This window comes from Eulemur rufifrons, chromosome 17 (assembly GCF_041146395.1).
Source record: "Eulemur rufifrons isolate Redbay chromosome 17, OSU_ERuf_1, whole genome shotgun sequence".
Taxonomy (NCBI): domain Eukaryota; kingdom Metazoa; phylum Chordata; class Mammalia; order Primates; family Lemuridae; genus Eulemur; species Eulemur rufifrons.
This window is the reverse complement of record NC_090999.1, coordinates 9,253,626-9,270,569: the sequence shown is the minus strand read 5'-3', so window position 1 is coordinate 9,270,569 and position 16,944 is coordinate 9,253,626. Positions and strand designations below refer to the sequence as shown.

Below are 16,944 nucleotides of genomic sequence, written 5' to 3'. Positions count from 1 at the left end.
GGCAGCATAGAGTAAGTAGGGCGGCTTCTTGTCATCCTCTCCATCTTATTTTATGACACCACCATCCATCCCTCCAGCCACCTGGCTTACAAACTCAGAATCAGGTTTGACTAGACTCCTTTATTTCCTTCTCACATTCAACAGATTCATTGCCAAGGGCGGGAGTTTTCTGTCTGGATTGCCTCTTCTCATTGCCAAGGTCAGAGGGAGAGCCTTTCAGGTCACTGGCCTTTCCTGGTTTGTTCCCCGTGAAACCAGCTCCCCCAGCTCAGCCAGCACCTGGTAGGCTCTGGAATCTTTGCCAGGAGGCAATCTCATTAACAGCTCCCTCTGGCCGGGCGCGGTGGCTCACGCCTGTAATCCTAGCACTCTGGGAGGCCGAGGTGGGCGGATCGTTTGAGCTCAGGAGTTCGAGACCAGCCTGAGCAAGAGCGAGACCCCATCTCTACTAAAAATAGAAAGAAATTATATGGACAGCTAAAATATATATATAGAAAAAATTAGCCGGGCATGGTGGCGCATGCCTGTAGTCCCAGCTACTCGGGAGGCTGAGGCAAGAGGATCGCTTGAGCCCAGGAGTTTGAGGTTGCTGTGAGCTAGGCTGACGCCACGGCACTCACTCTAGCCCGGGCAACAGAGTGAGACTCTGTCTCAAAAAAAAAAAAAAAAAAAAAAAAACAGCTCCCTCTGCCCTAAGACCAAATGTAGTATAAACACATCTCTTTAACACCCCTGTAAAGATAGGATAGAATGAATTATTTAATTCTTAAATTATGTTCTTTTTATTCAGGTTTTTATTTTACTCAACTTCATTATCAGCCTTTGGAATCTCAGTAGCTCTTGAAAAATAGGCAAATTAATTCTTAAGATATTTGAAATTCAAGTGGTATGCCTACATAGGCTGATTGCTACATTTATTTGTACCTAAAATATTACAATTACAGCAAAGTGTTATAAATCGATGATTTAGAGATACCTACCAGTGCTGCTGCTAACATTAATGACATATCCATGCCAATTGTCATAATAGAAATTCCACAAATGAATTCAAGCGGAAAGTTAGAGGCAATAAATGCAAATAATTTGTGGATGGTAAAGGGATCTGGGTTTCCTTTTTTTGCTCCTTAATGAGAAGAAATAAAAGTGTATTTTGAAGGGACAAACACTCCAGAAAATAGCTGTTTTTTACTTCATTAAATATGAGTAGAGCAAGTCTTCTATTTATTATCCACAGACTATATTTTAAAGTGCTGATGATTTATCTTGATGAGGCCATGAACATATTTATGTACATAGAAATCCTATTTTATATTGTATTGATTGAAATTGTGACCTAAGGAAAAAATGTTAGAAGCCTGTTAAATTTAATTCAATAAATTGTTTTGATTCCTTTATAGCTGTATCAGGGATGAATATATTGGTAAGTGGAAAAGGATTCAGTTGACATCAGGCATCTTGAACAGCTCTGTGAATTGATCTGTTACCCATGTGACAATTATCTGGTTCTATTATATCTTAGTGTCATTAATATCATTAAGGAGAAAGAATAATTTGCAAAGCTTATATATCAGAATCCAAGGGAAATTAATTCATGGCTTAGGGGCTTTTTCATTTTAAAAGTGAAATTGATATTTCATCATTATTTTTCAGTGAACATAGCCAGTTTACACTGCAGAATTAAACTCACACCGATTAATCGTCTTAATGTATGCATTTCAGGCTTCTTGGGTTTCAAGTACGCTGGGCTTCTGGTTCACTGAACTCATAGAAAGAAACAGCCAATTTACCTCTTGGGTTTTCAATGGCCGACCCCACTGCTTTTGGATGACAGGCTTTTTTAACTCCCAGGGATTTTTAACTGCAATGCAACAGGTAATAGCTCTGATTTGCACTTGTTGGTTGTGTTATTCTAATTTTCCTCTACAGGGTTTTCTTCTTTCATTATAGTTTTAAAGACTATAATAAGACAGAGAAAGACTGTCTCTTTTTGGTACTTGCAGTTATATTGTCATGAACATAAATCCAGCCACTTGTTCTCAGGCTGCTAGCTTGAATTTTAAAATATTTGTTATTTTTGTATTTGATTTGATTTTATATTTCTTTTTAAAGTCTAAGTGGTTAAATTAGGACATAGGTATTTTTTCATGAGAGAATCTTTTTAATTCTTTAAATATTTTTCTACTTCCTTTGAGTTAGGATAATTGGGAGTTAAACTTTCATTATTATTGTGCTCTTTCTATTAAGACAAACCTCTAATTGCTGCTTTCATCCTTTGCTGCCCTGAATAGGAAATAACTCGGGCCAACAAAGGCTGGGCTCTGGACAACATGGTGCTTTGCAACGAAGTCACCAAATGGATGAAGGACGACATTTCTGCCCCTCCCACAGAGGGTGTCTATGTCTATGGCTTGTATCTTGAAGGTGCTGGCTGGGACAAGAGGAACATGAAACTCATTGAATCAAAACCCAAAGTGCTCTTTGAGCTGATGCCTGTCATAAGGATTTATGCAGAAAACAACAGTAAGTTGTCTTGTACATTCAGTGAGGGTTGATATTGTTGGGTTGGATGACATTATAAGCATAGGAATTTATTATTTTTGTTATCATGTAATAGAGATTTTACTGTTATATGAATGAGCTCTGTATTCACATCCACGTTTAGTGAGGAGTTATTGGTCTCTGGACACTTTCTTGAGTGCCATGGGGGAGGCAATAGTTCTAGATAGTTCTTGCTTATCTAATAAAGCAGATAAAATATACATAGGTACTCATGAAACATTCACTGATGAGATGAAAAAGAAATGGTATAGTTAATTGTATAGCTGGCTTAGTTAATACATGGTGGGAAAGGAGGGTAAGATAACAGTGAGACCAAGTGGTCAGGGGTTGGGTTGTGAAAGTTTTGGGCCTCACTGGGCTTTTAAGAGTGGATATGTGAGGTGGGGTGAGTGGTGATAAGAAGATGTTCTGGGTGGGACTGCACAGGGCTCACCTGGAGGCTGTGGTTCTACCAGCTTTGAGGTCTGAGCCAGGTTATGAAATCCAGATTGAATTCGGGGCCATTGAGCTCAATCCTATAGCTAATGGTAAAATGCTGGATTCTTATTTCATCCTTTGAATGTAATAACACATCTGTGAAGCACATGTTATTAGACTTTGACAAAATCATCAAAGCTGTATTTGAGAAGTCTAAAAATACCTAAACTATTTTCCATTGTTGGCTTGATGTTTTCTGTTGTTGCATTTAACTCACCTAATATCTCTTCAGCAATAACCACCTTTTAGCACACAAGGGAATTCTCTGTTCATTTTAGAAGCACAAGCCATAAACTCTAGAGGTAGCCCTGATAGGGGAAGTACTGAGTTTATGATAGAAACACAGAAGATTATAACAAGTAAAAGGATAAAATAATCTCTTTTTAAAAGACAACTGGTAATATGCCAATCTTTAGATAAGTAACACATTTGAAAACATGAGTCAAGGAAAAGAGTTTATAAACAATAAGCATTTATTTTTAGGCAAACATTTGCTAGATGCTTAATAGATACCAGCCATGACCTTCGGTGCTAGGGATGTGAAGAGAGTTTTGAACAGGGCTGCCCACAGGGACTCCCAGTCTAGTGAAGGAGACCCATAAGTAAATAAATTATTAAAATAGAAATGCATAAATGTTATGATAGAGATACATGCAGGATGCTCAGGGAGCCTGGAAGGAAAACAACTGTGTCTGGGAGGTTAGGAGAGATTGCTTTTGAGATGTGCTTTGGAGGATAAGAATGAGCGTGATAGGGACCGTCTTTTCTTGGCTGAGGGAAAGAGCTTATAGCTTACCTGATCCTTCATTGACTATTTATCTGGCACTGACCATCTGCCAAGCACTGCTCTAGTGCTGGGTATGCGGCAATGAAAATAGACCAGGCAGACTTCCCACTTATGTGGAGCTCGGTCTCAAAGAGGGGGTGATAGCCATAAAAGAAGCAAACATAGTTGACCTTGTTACTTGCAGATCCTGTATTTGTGAATTAGCCTACATACTAAAATTTCTTTGTAACCCCAAAATTGATACTCCTGTTACTTTCTTGGCCATTCACAGACATGTACAGAGCAGCAAAAAATTAGAGTTGCCTGACACACATGTTCCCAGCTTAGGCTGAATAAGACGGCAGTCTGCCTTCTTGTTTCAGCTCTCATACTCTATTTAGTGCCATGTTTTCAAATTTTTATATTTTTCTCTCTTGAAAATGGCCCCCAAGTGTAGTGCTTAAATGCTGTCTATTGTTTCCGAGCACAAGAAGACTATAGTGTACCTTATGGAGAATATTTGTGTGCTGGATAAACTTCTTTCAGGCATGAGTGCTGTTGGACTTGAGTTTAATGTTAATAAATCAACAATGTATATTTAAACACTGTCTTTAAACAGAGACACACATAGAACAAGACTATATACTGATTGGTTGATGAAAATGTTGTGACCAGAGGCTTGCCGGACACTAGCTCTGTTATTTCCTCTAGGAGCAGCGGCTCAGCATTCATTAATTCACTGTTCATGGAGACTTTATAGGACATAAGTACCATGAATAATGAGAACTGGCTATAAATGAATGTACTGATTTCAGACAGTTGTAGTTTCTCTAACGAGAACACACACATACTGTTTTAGTCCATTTTCTGTTGCTATAACAGAATAACACAGACTGGGTAAATTATAGACAATTGTAGTTTATTTGGCTCATGGTTCTAGAGACTGGAAAGTCCAAGAACATGGCACCAGCATCTGTCAAGGGTCATCCCATGGTGAAAGGCAGAAGGCAGAAATGAGTACATGAGACAGAGAGGTCCAGGGGCCAAAATCTCTTTCTGTCTACCCCTGCTTGTAATAACTCACTCACTCCTGAGATAACAGCATTAATCCATTCATGAGGGACTCACCCTTAGGACCCAGTAACCTCTTATTAGGCCTTACCTCCCAACACTTGCACTGGAGATTAAATTTCTAACACATGAAATTTTGGGCAACACATTCAAGCCACAGCACATAGTATGCTGGAGTATGAAATAATTTAGAAGTTCGGTGAGGAAGGAACATCAAACTGAGATCCAAGTGACAGAAAGGGGCTGTGCTAATATCCAGTAGCAGAGGAGAAGTGAGAAGGCATGGGGTGGCAATGGATGTTCTGGGTTTGAGGAACAGAAAGAGTGTGCAGCTGGAGAACAATGATGAAGGGCAAGAGTAGGGAGAGGTGAAGTCCAAGGGTGTGTGTGGGAATGGACTATGCATTCCCGGCATGATAACCAAAGAATTTGGTGGGACATGGGGACTGGCAGGGGCTGAGGATGGCAAGGGAGAGAGAGCCCAGGTATGAAGGGTCTGGTTGACTTTTTCAAGATTTTGAAGTTGCTTTGGGAGTGTCATCACCAGATTTTCCTTATGGAAGGTGAATGCCCAGAGGAGTGAGGGTGGAGAATAAAATAGGAGGGTCTGAGACAGAGGGAGCCAAGAGAGAGGCCACTGGAACAATTTAGCAGGTGATAATGAGTAGAGGCAGCAGCAAAACTGTGGAGAGGACAGGAGGGAGGTGGGCATGAACAATAGCTGGGACCTGGAGAAGACCTGAGCATCCTTTGGATGAGCGGAGGGAGGGAGAGAATTGAGAATGGCTTTAAGGTTTTGGAGTTCTCATCGGCATCAGTGTGTGTGGGTTGTGATTGGCTGGAAGAGACCCTTACACAGAAAATATAAGGATGTTAAGGACAGAGGGATGGTGTCCCGGAGTAAGAGCAGTTGAAGCCTATCTTAGTGTGGTTTCTTCAGGCATCTGTGTTCCCAGTGGGGCATGTGACTGCCAAGATTTCACTCCAGTAAGCCTAAGTAGGCTACTGCCTGAGTTGAAATAGAGGCTCAATTACTGCTATGCTACTATCCCTTTATGTTTAAGTTTATATCACCATTCTAGAAGGACATAACTTGTTCATCATATGTCTCTGATTACAAAGGGATGAGATGGATATAAGATGTTATTTATGATTTGTGGTGGGCTTTCCAATTCTTGAACCAAACTCCATGCCAGTAAGGCCACATTCTCCTGCAGAGACAGGGAAGGAAGAGCAGCACCCATGTGTCCTTGACCTGCATCACTGCCCCAGCCTTCCTGGGTCCTAGAAAGCCCGTCTCCCCACAGTTCACCCCTGACTCTGGTTTCGTACCTACTCACCCGGGAAGTTTTAAGTTAGTCTTAGAGTCATGACTTCAAATTCATTCTCTTTGACTAGTGAACAATAGAGGGGGAGAATGAGTGTCTTTCAAAAAGATACGAAGTCTGCACTTGGTTTTGGATAAGGTGATGTGGAGGTGCCGCCCCAGGTACATTCAGAAGAGTTGTTTGGTAGACTCTCAACCATATCAATAAGGATAACAACAAAATTAAAGGAGAAAACCTTACTGATTTCTTTTTAATTCATATTATGTGCCAAGCCTTCCCTGAGACTTTTATAGAGACATTCCTTTTTTTTCCCTTATAATGATCCTGAACGGCTATTATTCTAATACATATTTTATCTTTACCTCAGCAAGAAAATGCTAAGTCTCAGGGATGTTAAGTGGTTTGCATACAGTTTAACAGCTGCTAAGCAGCACAGCTGGGATTAAGCCTAGGTTTACCTGACTCCAAATCTGGGCTGGCTCCTCCCAAAAGTTTAGATCTGGGATTTAGAAGATAGGCTCAATCCAGGATAATTGGATGTCAGCAGTGTTTAGGTAGATAACAAACCACCTCCACATGAAGGTGATTCTTCAGGTAGAAGGCGGAGATGGGGTAGGGGTTGGAAGAGTTCTCTCCGACATTTATGGAGAGTGTTTTACAGGTGGATTTCACACCATGTCTCATTTAATCTTCACGACAGTTTGCTAAGAAATTTTATCTTTGTTTTGAGGACAACAAGCTCAGAAAGGTTATGTAATGTGTTGAAGGGGCTAAGGATTACTCTAGGTGAGGACCAGTGTTTAAAGGATGAAGGAAGAGGAGGCTGTGAAGGGAAGAATTGAGCATCAGATAAGGATCATGAAGGATCTCAGCACACTGCTTGGCACATGGTGTTGCTCAGTTTCTTAGTTGAATCAGAAAGGATAAATGTATCTGCCTGGGCTTAGGCAAGCATCCGACCTGACGCTTTGAATTTACTGGTTCTTAGGGTGGTGTGAAGTCCTACAGCAGTGATTATTTTACAGAAATAATAATCAAATGTTCTTTTAGTAAAAAATGATATTTTAGAAATTTTGCTTTATCATATCATTGCCTGTAATCAACATCCTGTAGAAATATTTCCCTTAAAAAGTAAAAGAAAAATCTTTCTCAATTTGAGTTAGGTGTTACTTTTTCTTTTTCTTCCTGGCTGTACTATAAAAATCCATGGCAATTTGACATTGAACATCTCAGCATGCTAGTAATAAAGAAATAATTGTGTAATACTGGCAATTCTTTATTATTTAAGAGCAGATTTTTATGGCAGAACTGTACTCACCCTGCTGGGCATTAGTTGGTGGTGATGCTCAATAGCAGCAGGTAAAGGAAAAAATAAAATAAGTGAAGGAAAAAGGAATTAATTTCAACATATTTTAAAAAAGAAAACTTTAGTTCTTTCTTTCTTTATTTTTTTGGTGGAAACTTGTTTTGCCACATAGCTTTGTTATTGAAGATGTGTTTCTTTAGTGATGGAAAACTAACATTCGTATTACTTTTTTTGTGCTATACATTTAATTTTTATTTATTTTTGGTAATTGATTAGGGCTCTAATTGACATAAAGGGGTATAGCATCATAAATGATCCCAACACTTCAAGTGCAGCATTTTAAAATTAGAATGCTTGTAGTTAATAGTTTTACATTAATATAAAGGGCCATTTCTCAGTTTGAATAATGCATCATTGAAATTTAGACACAGCACTCTACCCCAGGCAACAGAGTGAGACTCTGTCTAAAGAAAAGAAAAAAAAAAAAAGAAATTTAGACACAGGATTGGTTTATTTGTTTCCAAAAAGAAGGAGTCTAGATATTTATTTTAATTAAAAATTGAATGGTACAATCCCAAATGTTTTTTTAAATTCATGTTTCTCGCTAGGGCATCATGGAAAAGTCACCAAGATAGTACTAAATTCACCAGGAGGGTAAAGCCACACACACAAATTCTAGATCTTCTATTCTTAAAGCAGGCTGGAAAGGGGCAGATATAGGAAAGATGTGTCTCTTTACAGATTTATTATATGGGCAGAGTGATGCTTCTAAATGAACTTTAGTATTGTAGCTGATGTGATGGATATTTGGGGACAATGAGGCAAGACCTATATGTACCTCTGATCACTAAGTCGGGTGTGAGAGAGGTCTCAGGGCCCCTGAAGCTACCGGGCTACTTCCTGCTAAGGAAACAGTGTATCTAAGAGCGCCCTGTGACTCACTCTGACCGGACACTGTGCAGATGTGGGCCTGGGGTGGGGAGAGCCACAGTGGTGACCAGGGATGGAGAACTCAGCCCCTCAGCCCTGTGGCATTTGATCCATTTTCAGCTTGTAAACCTGGAACTCTGGCAAAGTCATGGGGAACATGAGTTTGGGGAATTTGCTTTAGTGAAAAGGTAGGTGTGTAAGTATATGCACATGTGTGTGCATGTGTGCATGGGTATGTGGAGAGAAAGAGAGAGAAAACATATCAAGCAACACATTGTAGGCGTCTACTACATCCCAGGCATTATACTATACCAGATATTCACATATATTAACTTATTTAATCTTTACAACAACTCTTTAAAATATATCAGCCCCATTTTGCAGATGGGAAAATTAAGGTTTAGAGACACTGGTAATTTGCCTGTGATTCCTGGCTACCAAGTGGCAAAGCTGGTATCCGAATCACGTTTGTCTGTCTTGGGGTGTATGCAAACCTTGGGAATCCCTGTGGTTAGTGCTCTGCTTAACACTGCATTTAGAGTCCTCTTGGTACCTGGCATGAAACTTGCAAATAAAGGCTAAACTCAAAATGAGGACAGCTCCCTCGCATACTGAAGCTCTGAGTTAATTTTTCTCAGGTACTTGGTAAAGTCGCTGTGAGTAGTGGGAGGGCAGTGAGAGCCTCTGCCCCGGCATGTGGGCTCTCACTCCCATGGCTCCTCCATGCTGCAGGATGAAGGTGTCCACTCCCGCGTTCTCCAGGAAAGGACTGTGAGCTGGGGGCCGGGATATTTGGGTTGTTCTCCTGGCTTCATCACCTCAGTAATTAGTCATGTGGCTTTGGAGGAGTCTCAAATATGCCACAGATTGAACACGGGTATCTAATTCTCTCTACTTCATTTTCACATCTTCCTGCAAAGACGTGGAGGTACACATGCATAGTACATTCCAAATATTGCAGAGATTAAACGCACAGGCTTACCAGGTTTGATTCATAGTTGTCACTATAGCTTTATAAACTTGGACAAGTAACTCATTTCTATATGTTCCAGTGTTCTAATCTGTAAAATGATCCAATAATAGTACCCATCGCATAAGGTTGCTGACAGAATTAAGAGGACAATGTCAAGCACATAGTAAGCACATAATATATACTTTTTAAATTACTGCTATTATTAAAATGTTTAACTCTCATGACTTTTAAATGATTAAAAGAAATACTGTATGTAACAGTGAACTGTCAAGTAATTTAAATGTTATTAGCAAAAGGGAGGTTAAATGAAGGAATGATTTAAAGGTTATATGGAGACTCTCCATGTAACTTGGTTATTTTGAATATTGTATGGAATATATGTAATGCATTTTAACATTTGGTTGAAAAATGTAGGATACATAGGAAAGTTACATAGTTAGAAAATGAAATTTCCCAAGGTGTTTTATTAAAACATTTAGGATCCTAAAATGTAGAGCTCACCAATTTACACAACCTCTTTTCTCTGTTCCTCTCTGTTGAACCCTAAGGCTTTAAAAATGCTTGGCTGATTTGTTCTACCTACCTAGCATGCTTATTTTTGTCTTCAAAGTTATTTGTATAAGCAGGGGAATGGTTTAGAATCATCTGTTTATGTAGTTGTTTAGCATCTGTCAGCATTTTCACTGTAAAATTACATTTTCAGTGGCTTCTAATCTTGCTGCAGAAGTTTGCTGCATGCTGTGATTTGGCATGGGCACCTTCAGTTCTGAAGCAATTAAAAATAAATAAAATTGGGTAAATATTTCAGAGAATTATTTTTATTTTTCACTTGTTTATTGAATAGAATGCTATTTTTCCCCTCCATTTTTCTTTTGGGTTTGAAATCCACGTAGTCAAATAAGTCCCAGGGTGTAATTATGGTGATCATTAAGTTCAGATGTAAGACATCAAAGACTTATTTCAAGAATTATAAAATGGTGGTTAATCAAATTTGCATCAAGAAGAACAATTAGTTATATATTTGTTACATGTTTACAGATCCTAGGATTAAAGGGTTTAAATGTATCTGTTAGTATAGTTAGTATTAACTGCATTCCATGATTTATTGTCATTCACTTGTTCAGAATTTTTATATATATTTGCTTAACCATTATTACTAGTGATATCTTCATAGAAATTTAAAAAAATTGCACCTAGTCTTAAAAATTGGGCATTATATTGTTTTAGGTTGTTTCTAATGGTTAATTTCATGGGATTAGGCAGTTTTAAAATACTGTAAAGTATCTATGACTGTTGTTTTAGAACAGGGTTTCTCAGACTTGGCACTATTGACAGTTTTGGTCTGGAAAACTGTTGTGGGAGGAGCTCCTGTACATTATAGGATGTTAGCAGCATCCCTGGCCTCTAACTGGTAAGATTCTAGTAGGAAGCCCACAGTCGTGATAATCAAAAATGTCACCAGATATTGACAAATGTCCCCTGTAGGTAGAATCACCCCTTGTTGAGGATCACTGCATTAGAATATTTATTTGATGTTGAAACTTACATATAATATTATCATATTCAAATATTTAACTTCTTCCAATAAAACCGATTTAATCTACAGTGAGTATATAAAAACACATGGCACAGTAGGTTGAAGGTTCTGTGGGTCAAATAATGAGACTTTAATTTCTGATAGTGCTTTGATTTTACAATTTGCTAGAAAGAGCCAAATTATGGAGCAAGTTAGTTTGGGGAAATAAATTCAGTGAATCTGATATATTAATATTGCATTAAAAAATTACTGTTTCCGTGTTTCTGTGCCTCTGTTTGTAACACTAATTCATGAAAGCAAAGTTGTTCTCATAGTTACATGTGATTTCACCTCAATAGTTACGTGAGAGTCATTTATAATATTGCATTGGCCTTCCAGAAAAGTACAAGGATAGGTACGGACAAAACTCTCTCCTTAAAAATTGTATAACCTGGAAGAGAATATAAAATAACATACTACCTCCTGAGATGGATGTTATGAGATGTGCAGATAAACTACTGTGGGCAGCATGGATTTCACAAGAAACCAGTGAGGCTTACACTCTCAGGCTGCTCACAAACAGAGGCTCCTTCCAAAGCCTAATTTCATGTTTATAAATTTTTACTCTTTGTCTTAAAGAAGGCCCCGTGAGCCATGTAAGTGTACGGCCTCCCAGACCTGGATCAGTCCCTGAGCATGGGGTGTCCAAGGCTGGAGAGAGAGCATGAGCTCGTAGTTAGAGACGGATGTATTAGAGAGGCTCTCTGGAGGATGGGCATGCACAGGTTGTCCCTCATTGCATGTGTGGTTGTGGACGCTGCATCTATTCTTCTACTCCAAAAAGGTAGAATTGACTCTCAGGGAGCTGAACCTCTGCTTCCCAGCCATTTTTATTTCTCTACATATGTGGAGCATTCACAACACCTAGTTTGGCAGGGGGTGGGGTTGGGGACCCTCCATCCTGTGATTTAAAGTGTGTTGTGGACGATGGCTCGGACATAGGGTTGAAGATTTTGAAATAATAATAATGAAGTAATGCCTGATGTCTGATTAAAAGTGACACGGCACCTGTGCCAAAGGCACGCTGTAAGGAAAAAGAGAGGGTATGCATGGCCAAGGTTTGGTGCAAGGAGAATGAGAGGAGGGGGATGTGGAGTTGACAGGTAGAAAGCAGAGGAGGAAACACGTGGGCAGAGGTAATGTCAAGGGCACCAGGCAAGAGACCAGTGGGGGACCCTAGAAGCTGTCTGGGTATCTTGCCATAGCCGATGGCACAATATGGGAATGTCTGCTTCATATCTAGGAAGAATTCCTGCATTCTGCCAAGCCCATCTCTCTTTGGAATGAGCTTCAGAATGCACAGGCTTGGCTCTGGACTCTCTTGGGGCTCTTAAGTTAGAAATTCACCAAGTTCCTTTCTTTTATGATTTTTTTTTGTAGCCTTAAGAGATCCTCGGTTTTACTCCTGCCCCATCTACAAGAAACCAGTTCGAACGGACTTGAACTACATTGCGGCTGTGGACCTCAGGACGGCTCAGGCCCCTGAACACTGGGTGCTCCGTGGGGTCGCCCTTCTCTGTGATGTCAAGTAACGTGGGGGGAGTGCCCCACCCAATACTTTGGAAATTGCAAGATCTGAATTTATGGTAACCTTTATTCCTCTGTGAGTGCTGGACAGTTGTATAAATCAGTTTGCTCATGCACTTACTGAGCTGCGTAGGTTTCCCCCACTCCTTAATTGCATGCTTAATTGCGTTTTACCTGCTTTATCATTAGTGACCAATGTCTGTGTTGAAAAAGTTATTTAGTGACCTAAAAGTAAAATTTACAATTTCCTAATGAAGTATGGCCCTCAAATTCACACTAATGCATTTTCTTACTTCACTCTCAAGACGGATGAGAATAAGCAGACAATATTTCTCTCGAAGGGATTATTCTTCTGTTAATGTGGCCTGGTAGCAGCCAAGTTCTCTCAGGTAACAGGGCAGGTTTGTGCTGATTTTGCTTCTATTGCCTTTTGCATTTAGGTCAGGTTAAGAGATTTATTTTCAGGACTTCAAGCAGCCAATTAAAAACAGCTTTTAAAAAATAGAAGGAAACAGAAGAATGTGTTAAGAATGTAATAGACAATTTATGTAAATCTATCTAATAAACATATAGAATAATGTTGAATCCTACTTATAATTAATAATGAGATACTGATATCTCTTATAGTAAAAAATTACAACTAAAAGTGAATCATAGTGTGCTCTCTATAAAACTGATACATTCACAAATTGTTAGAGCCACGTAAATCGACCCAACCTTTTTGTAAAATAATTATATTAAACACAGAAAGAGCCATGAAAATGTTCACGTTTTGATCATCATTTTCTCTGTTCCAAGGAAACAATTTAAAAGACTGAAAAAAATTCTATGTAAAATTGTATGTAACAGCAGAAGAAAAAAATGGAAATGCTTGTGTTCAATAGTAAGGCTATGCTTAAGGAAATTAGGAGGTATTAGGCAGACAGGAAAAAATAATCTTAAAGATTTCACAATATGAAAATGGTAAACACCTATAATTAAGTGAAAGAATATAATTTTTAAAATATTGAGTACACTGTGATTATAACTATGAAGCATATTTGCATGTGGACAAAAATTAAAAACAATGTGGAAAAATAAAAACAGGTGTGATAGCATGGCAATAGTGATAGTTGGCTTAAAAATGTAATGATTAGAAGCAAAGAACAGAAAAAGAATACAAATCTTGGTGTGTAGCGATTTCACATGAGCTTTTATTTATTAGGAAGTATGTTATCTAAAGAACTTTTCACATATTTTTATTTTAAATTCTGATTATATATTATAAACTGCTTCATCTATAACCTATTGACTAGAAAACTTGGTCAGTATTAAATTAGACTTGTGGTCTACAAACCCTTGGCTAGTTTTGGACCTGCATAACTGCAGTTTTTTGTGTGATTTTATGGGTGGCGGCTGCCAGGAGACAGGTGGGGGTCCCTTTCCCCAGGCTCTGCTGTGCACAACCGGTATCATTTTATGCTGATGATGATGAGAGTTGGTCCTGAGCGGTTCTTGTGACTCCTACTGTCTTAGATGATCCTGTTTTCATTCGAGCAGTTTCTTTTGGTGTGGATTAATATACCTGTTGATTGGTGTGGACTGTGGTGAAACAATCATTTTATTTTGAAGAACAAGTAATGGAAATGTGAACATGATGTGCATTAATAAAACAGCATTAGTAAATGACTGAATTGTAATTGTTATTTATTAGAAAGGGGGTAATCGACACTAAGTATCCAGAAGTAAGCTCTCTAAACTGGATTTTTAATCAAATAATTTGAAAATGTATAAGTCACATAATTTTATGATATATACCTGTTATTATGTATGTGCAAGTCTTGGAGACCCAAGGTAGAAAAGGACACAGTGGAAACAACTAGGCAATTTTAGGAACTAATTCGTTCGTCCTGGCGTGTCTCTGCAGCCTGCTGAGCCAGTGAGGCCCTTTCTGCTTAGTTGCTCCGCCCTTGCCCCAGCTCCTCCCACAAGGGCGGTAGCTGCTCCACAGCATCAGGTGGGCAAGAAAGGACCCATTGGTTGAATCTGCCAGGTGACGGAGAGAGACCCCATGGCCTTGGACGTGGAGAAGACCACAGCCAGGGGCTCGGTAGCATTGCAGAGTCATAGAGCAGTCTTCTCATCTGTCTCCATAAAAAAGTATTTATTTCGTACCTGCTGTGTGTCAGGCACTCTACGGCACTGGTGGTACAATGGTGAAAAAGAGATGTCACAGTGCTCAATCTCACAGAATTCACCTCAGAGGAACAGACGCAGCAAATAAACAATCATTCAGGTACGTATGAACTTATGCCTGATCTCAATTTATGATCATATATCATGACACTCGTGGGGTATATAGACAGCAGCATAAAGATTGTGGGTTAAGTGCTATGAAGGAAAATACAGGACACTATGAGCGAGAATAACAGGGGAGACCTCAGCACACCAGTTGTGTCACTGATTAGCAGGCAGACGCCATGCTATAGAGTCCCCATTTATTTTCATTTAATTTTTTATTGATATTATCTTCAATTGACGAATCAGTTGTATTACATTGATGGAGTACAATTTGAGGTTTGATACATGTATACTATGTGGAATGATTAAATCAAGCAAATTTATATATTCATTACCTTCCTTGACATTTATTTTGTATTTTTTTTAAAAAATTTAAAATTTACTTTTTAAAAAATTTTTTTAAATTTCAGCATATTACAGGGGTACAAAATTTACTTTTTTAATGGGCACATTGTAATTGTACACATTTATGAGGCACAATTTGATGTTTTAATACTTATCTATGTAGCATGATGATTCAATCTTAGTAGTATATCCATCAACTCATGCATTTATCATTTCTTTGTGGTGAGAACGTTCAAAAGCCTCTCCTATTTTTTTGCCATTTACTTTTAGCTAAAGACACAGAATCTAACAGCAGTGAGGTGTTCCCCTGAAGCAGAGCAGCCTCTTTGCATCCTTGCCTGGCTTTCCTCCAGTCCTCTGGTGTCCTTGTGTAGCCCACGGCTGCTGGTGACCCTCTCTGTGCAGGCAGGGTCCTTCCCGAATTGAGACAAAACAGAAAATCTTGTGTCATAAGGGTCTGTCCTTTTACGCTTGGGGCGTACATCACCATTCCGTAGAAACCTACCTTGGCCCTCTCTGAGCTTCCCTTTAAGGGAAAGTTGGCAAATATTGAACCAACTTTGCGCTTGGGAGACCACATCCCCGTCAGGGAACAACACAGAACCGTGGTCCAAGTGTTTTTGGGCAATATCTCTACCCTGGACGCTCTTTGCCTGCAGAGACTGAAGTTGACTGGGCCATAAGGAAAGGCAGCTCTGAGGAGGTGACATCTAAATTTAGATTTGAAGGAGGAAGGGAAAACATCTCAGACTCTTAAGTACTGAGGACTGGCTTCTTGCTCCCTGAAGGGAGAAGGTGGGCACAGTGTCTGAAGGAAGGTTGACTTGGAGACTTGGCTTGGAGTGGAAGGCCTCTTGCTTTCTCCTTTCTTCCTTCCTTCCTCTCTCCCTCCCTCCCTCATTTCCTTCCTTCTTCGGTTTCATAGATTTAGAGGATACAAATGCTTTTTGTTACATGGGTGAGTTGTATAGTGGTGACGTCTGGGCTTTTAATGAACCTGTCACCCAAATAATGGAAAAGGTAATTTTTCCTCCCTCATCCCTCTCCCACCCTCCCCTTTCCGAATCTCCAATGTCCATTATGACACTCTGTATGACTGTGCATGCCCACAGCTGAGCTTCCACTTGCAAGTGAGAACATATGGTATTTGGTTTTCTGTTCCTGAATTATTGCACTTGGAATAATGGCCTCCAGTTCCATCCAAGTCGTTGCAAAAGACATTATTTTATTCGTTTTTATGGCTGAGTAGTATTTTACACTTTGTTATGATGGCTGCCAATACAGAGTAGTGGCTGATTGAAATCGTGTGCTTCTATGTCATTGAAATGAGGAAGTACTTCTTTGCGTTAAATGCTATTTGCAATGGAAAAAAATCTCATTGCAAAGAATTTAATATTAAGAGACATGATGAGACAACCACAAATTTTATAGTTAAGTAGCTTGTAGTATTCTACAATTCAGACAAAATACACACCATCAACAATGTCATGATAAATTTTTGTTCAAAGATGCAGCATTATATAAAACTGTATATCTGAGTGCATACTGATAATGTATTGATAATTTCTGATTTTTTTCAACATGAAAACCTTTAGTAATGATAAAAAATAATAAAATATATGTATGAATAATTTTCTCTTAAAGAAAATTCTCCCCCAAAAATCTGCAGTACATGTTTTTGCTAAAATGGTCCTGATGAAGTGCATTATTGCTTTTACATTTTTAGTAATTTTCTCTTGTATTAGGAGTTATTTAAAAAAAATATTGTTCAACTGATTACTATTGATTGGTAGCCCCTGTAGACGC

The 16,944-nt window shown here is 39.0% G+C and overlaps 1 protein-coding gene across 1 annotated transcript in view; it reads left to right on the top strand.

Moving 5' to 3' along the window:
• DNAH5 (dynein axonemal heavy chain 5) overlaps positions 1-14,165 on the top strand; it is a 197,793-nt gene extending 183,628 nt beyond the window's left edge. The window contains exons 77-79 of the mRNA XM_069492049.1: positions 1,720-1,872; positions 2,289-2,520; positions 12,367-14,165. Coding sequence (XP_069348150.1) covers positions 1,720-1,872; positions 2,289-2,520; positions 12,367-12,518 — 537 coding nt within the window. The 3' untranslated portion in view covers positions 12,519-14,165. The remainder of the gene's footprint in view (positions 1-1,719; positions 1,873-2,288; positions 2,521-12,366) is intronic.
• The last annotated feature ends 2,779 nt before the right edge of the window (positions 14,166-16,944 follow it).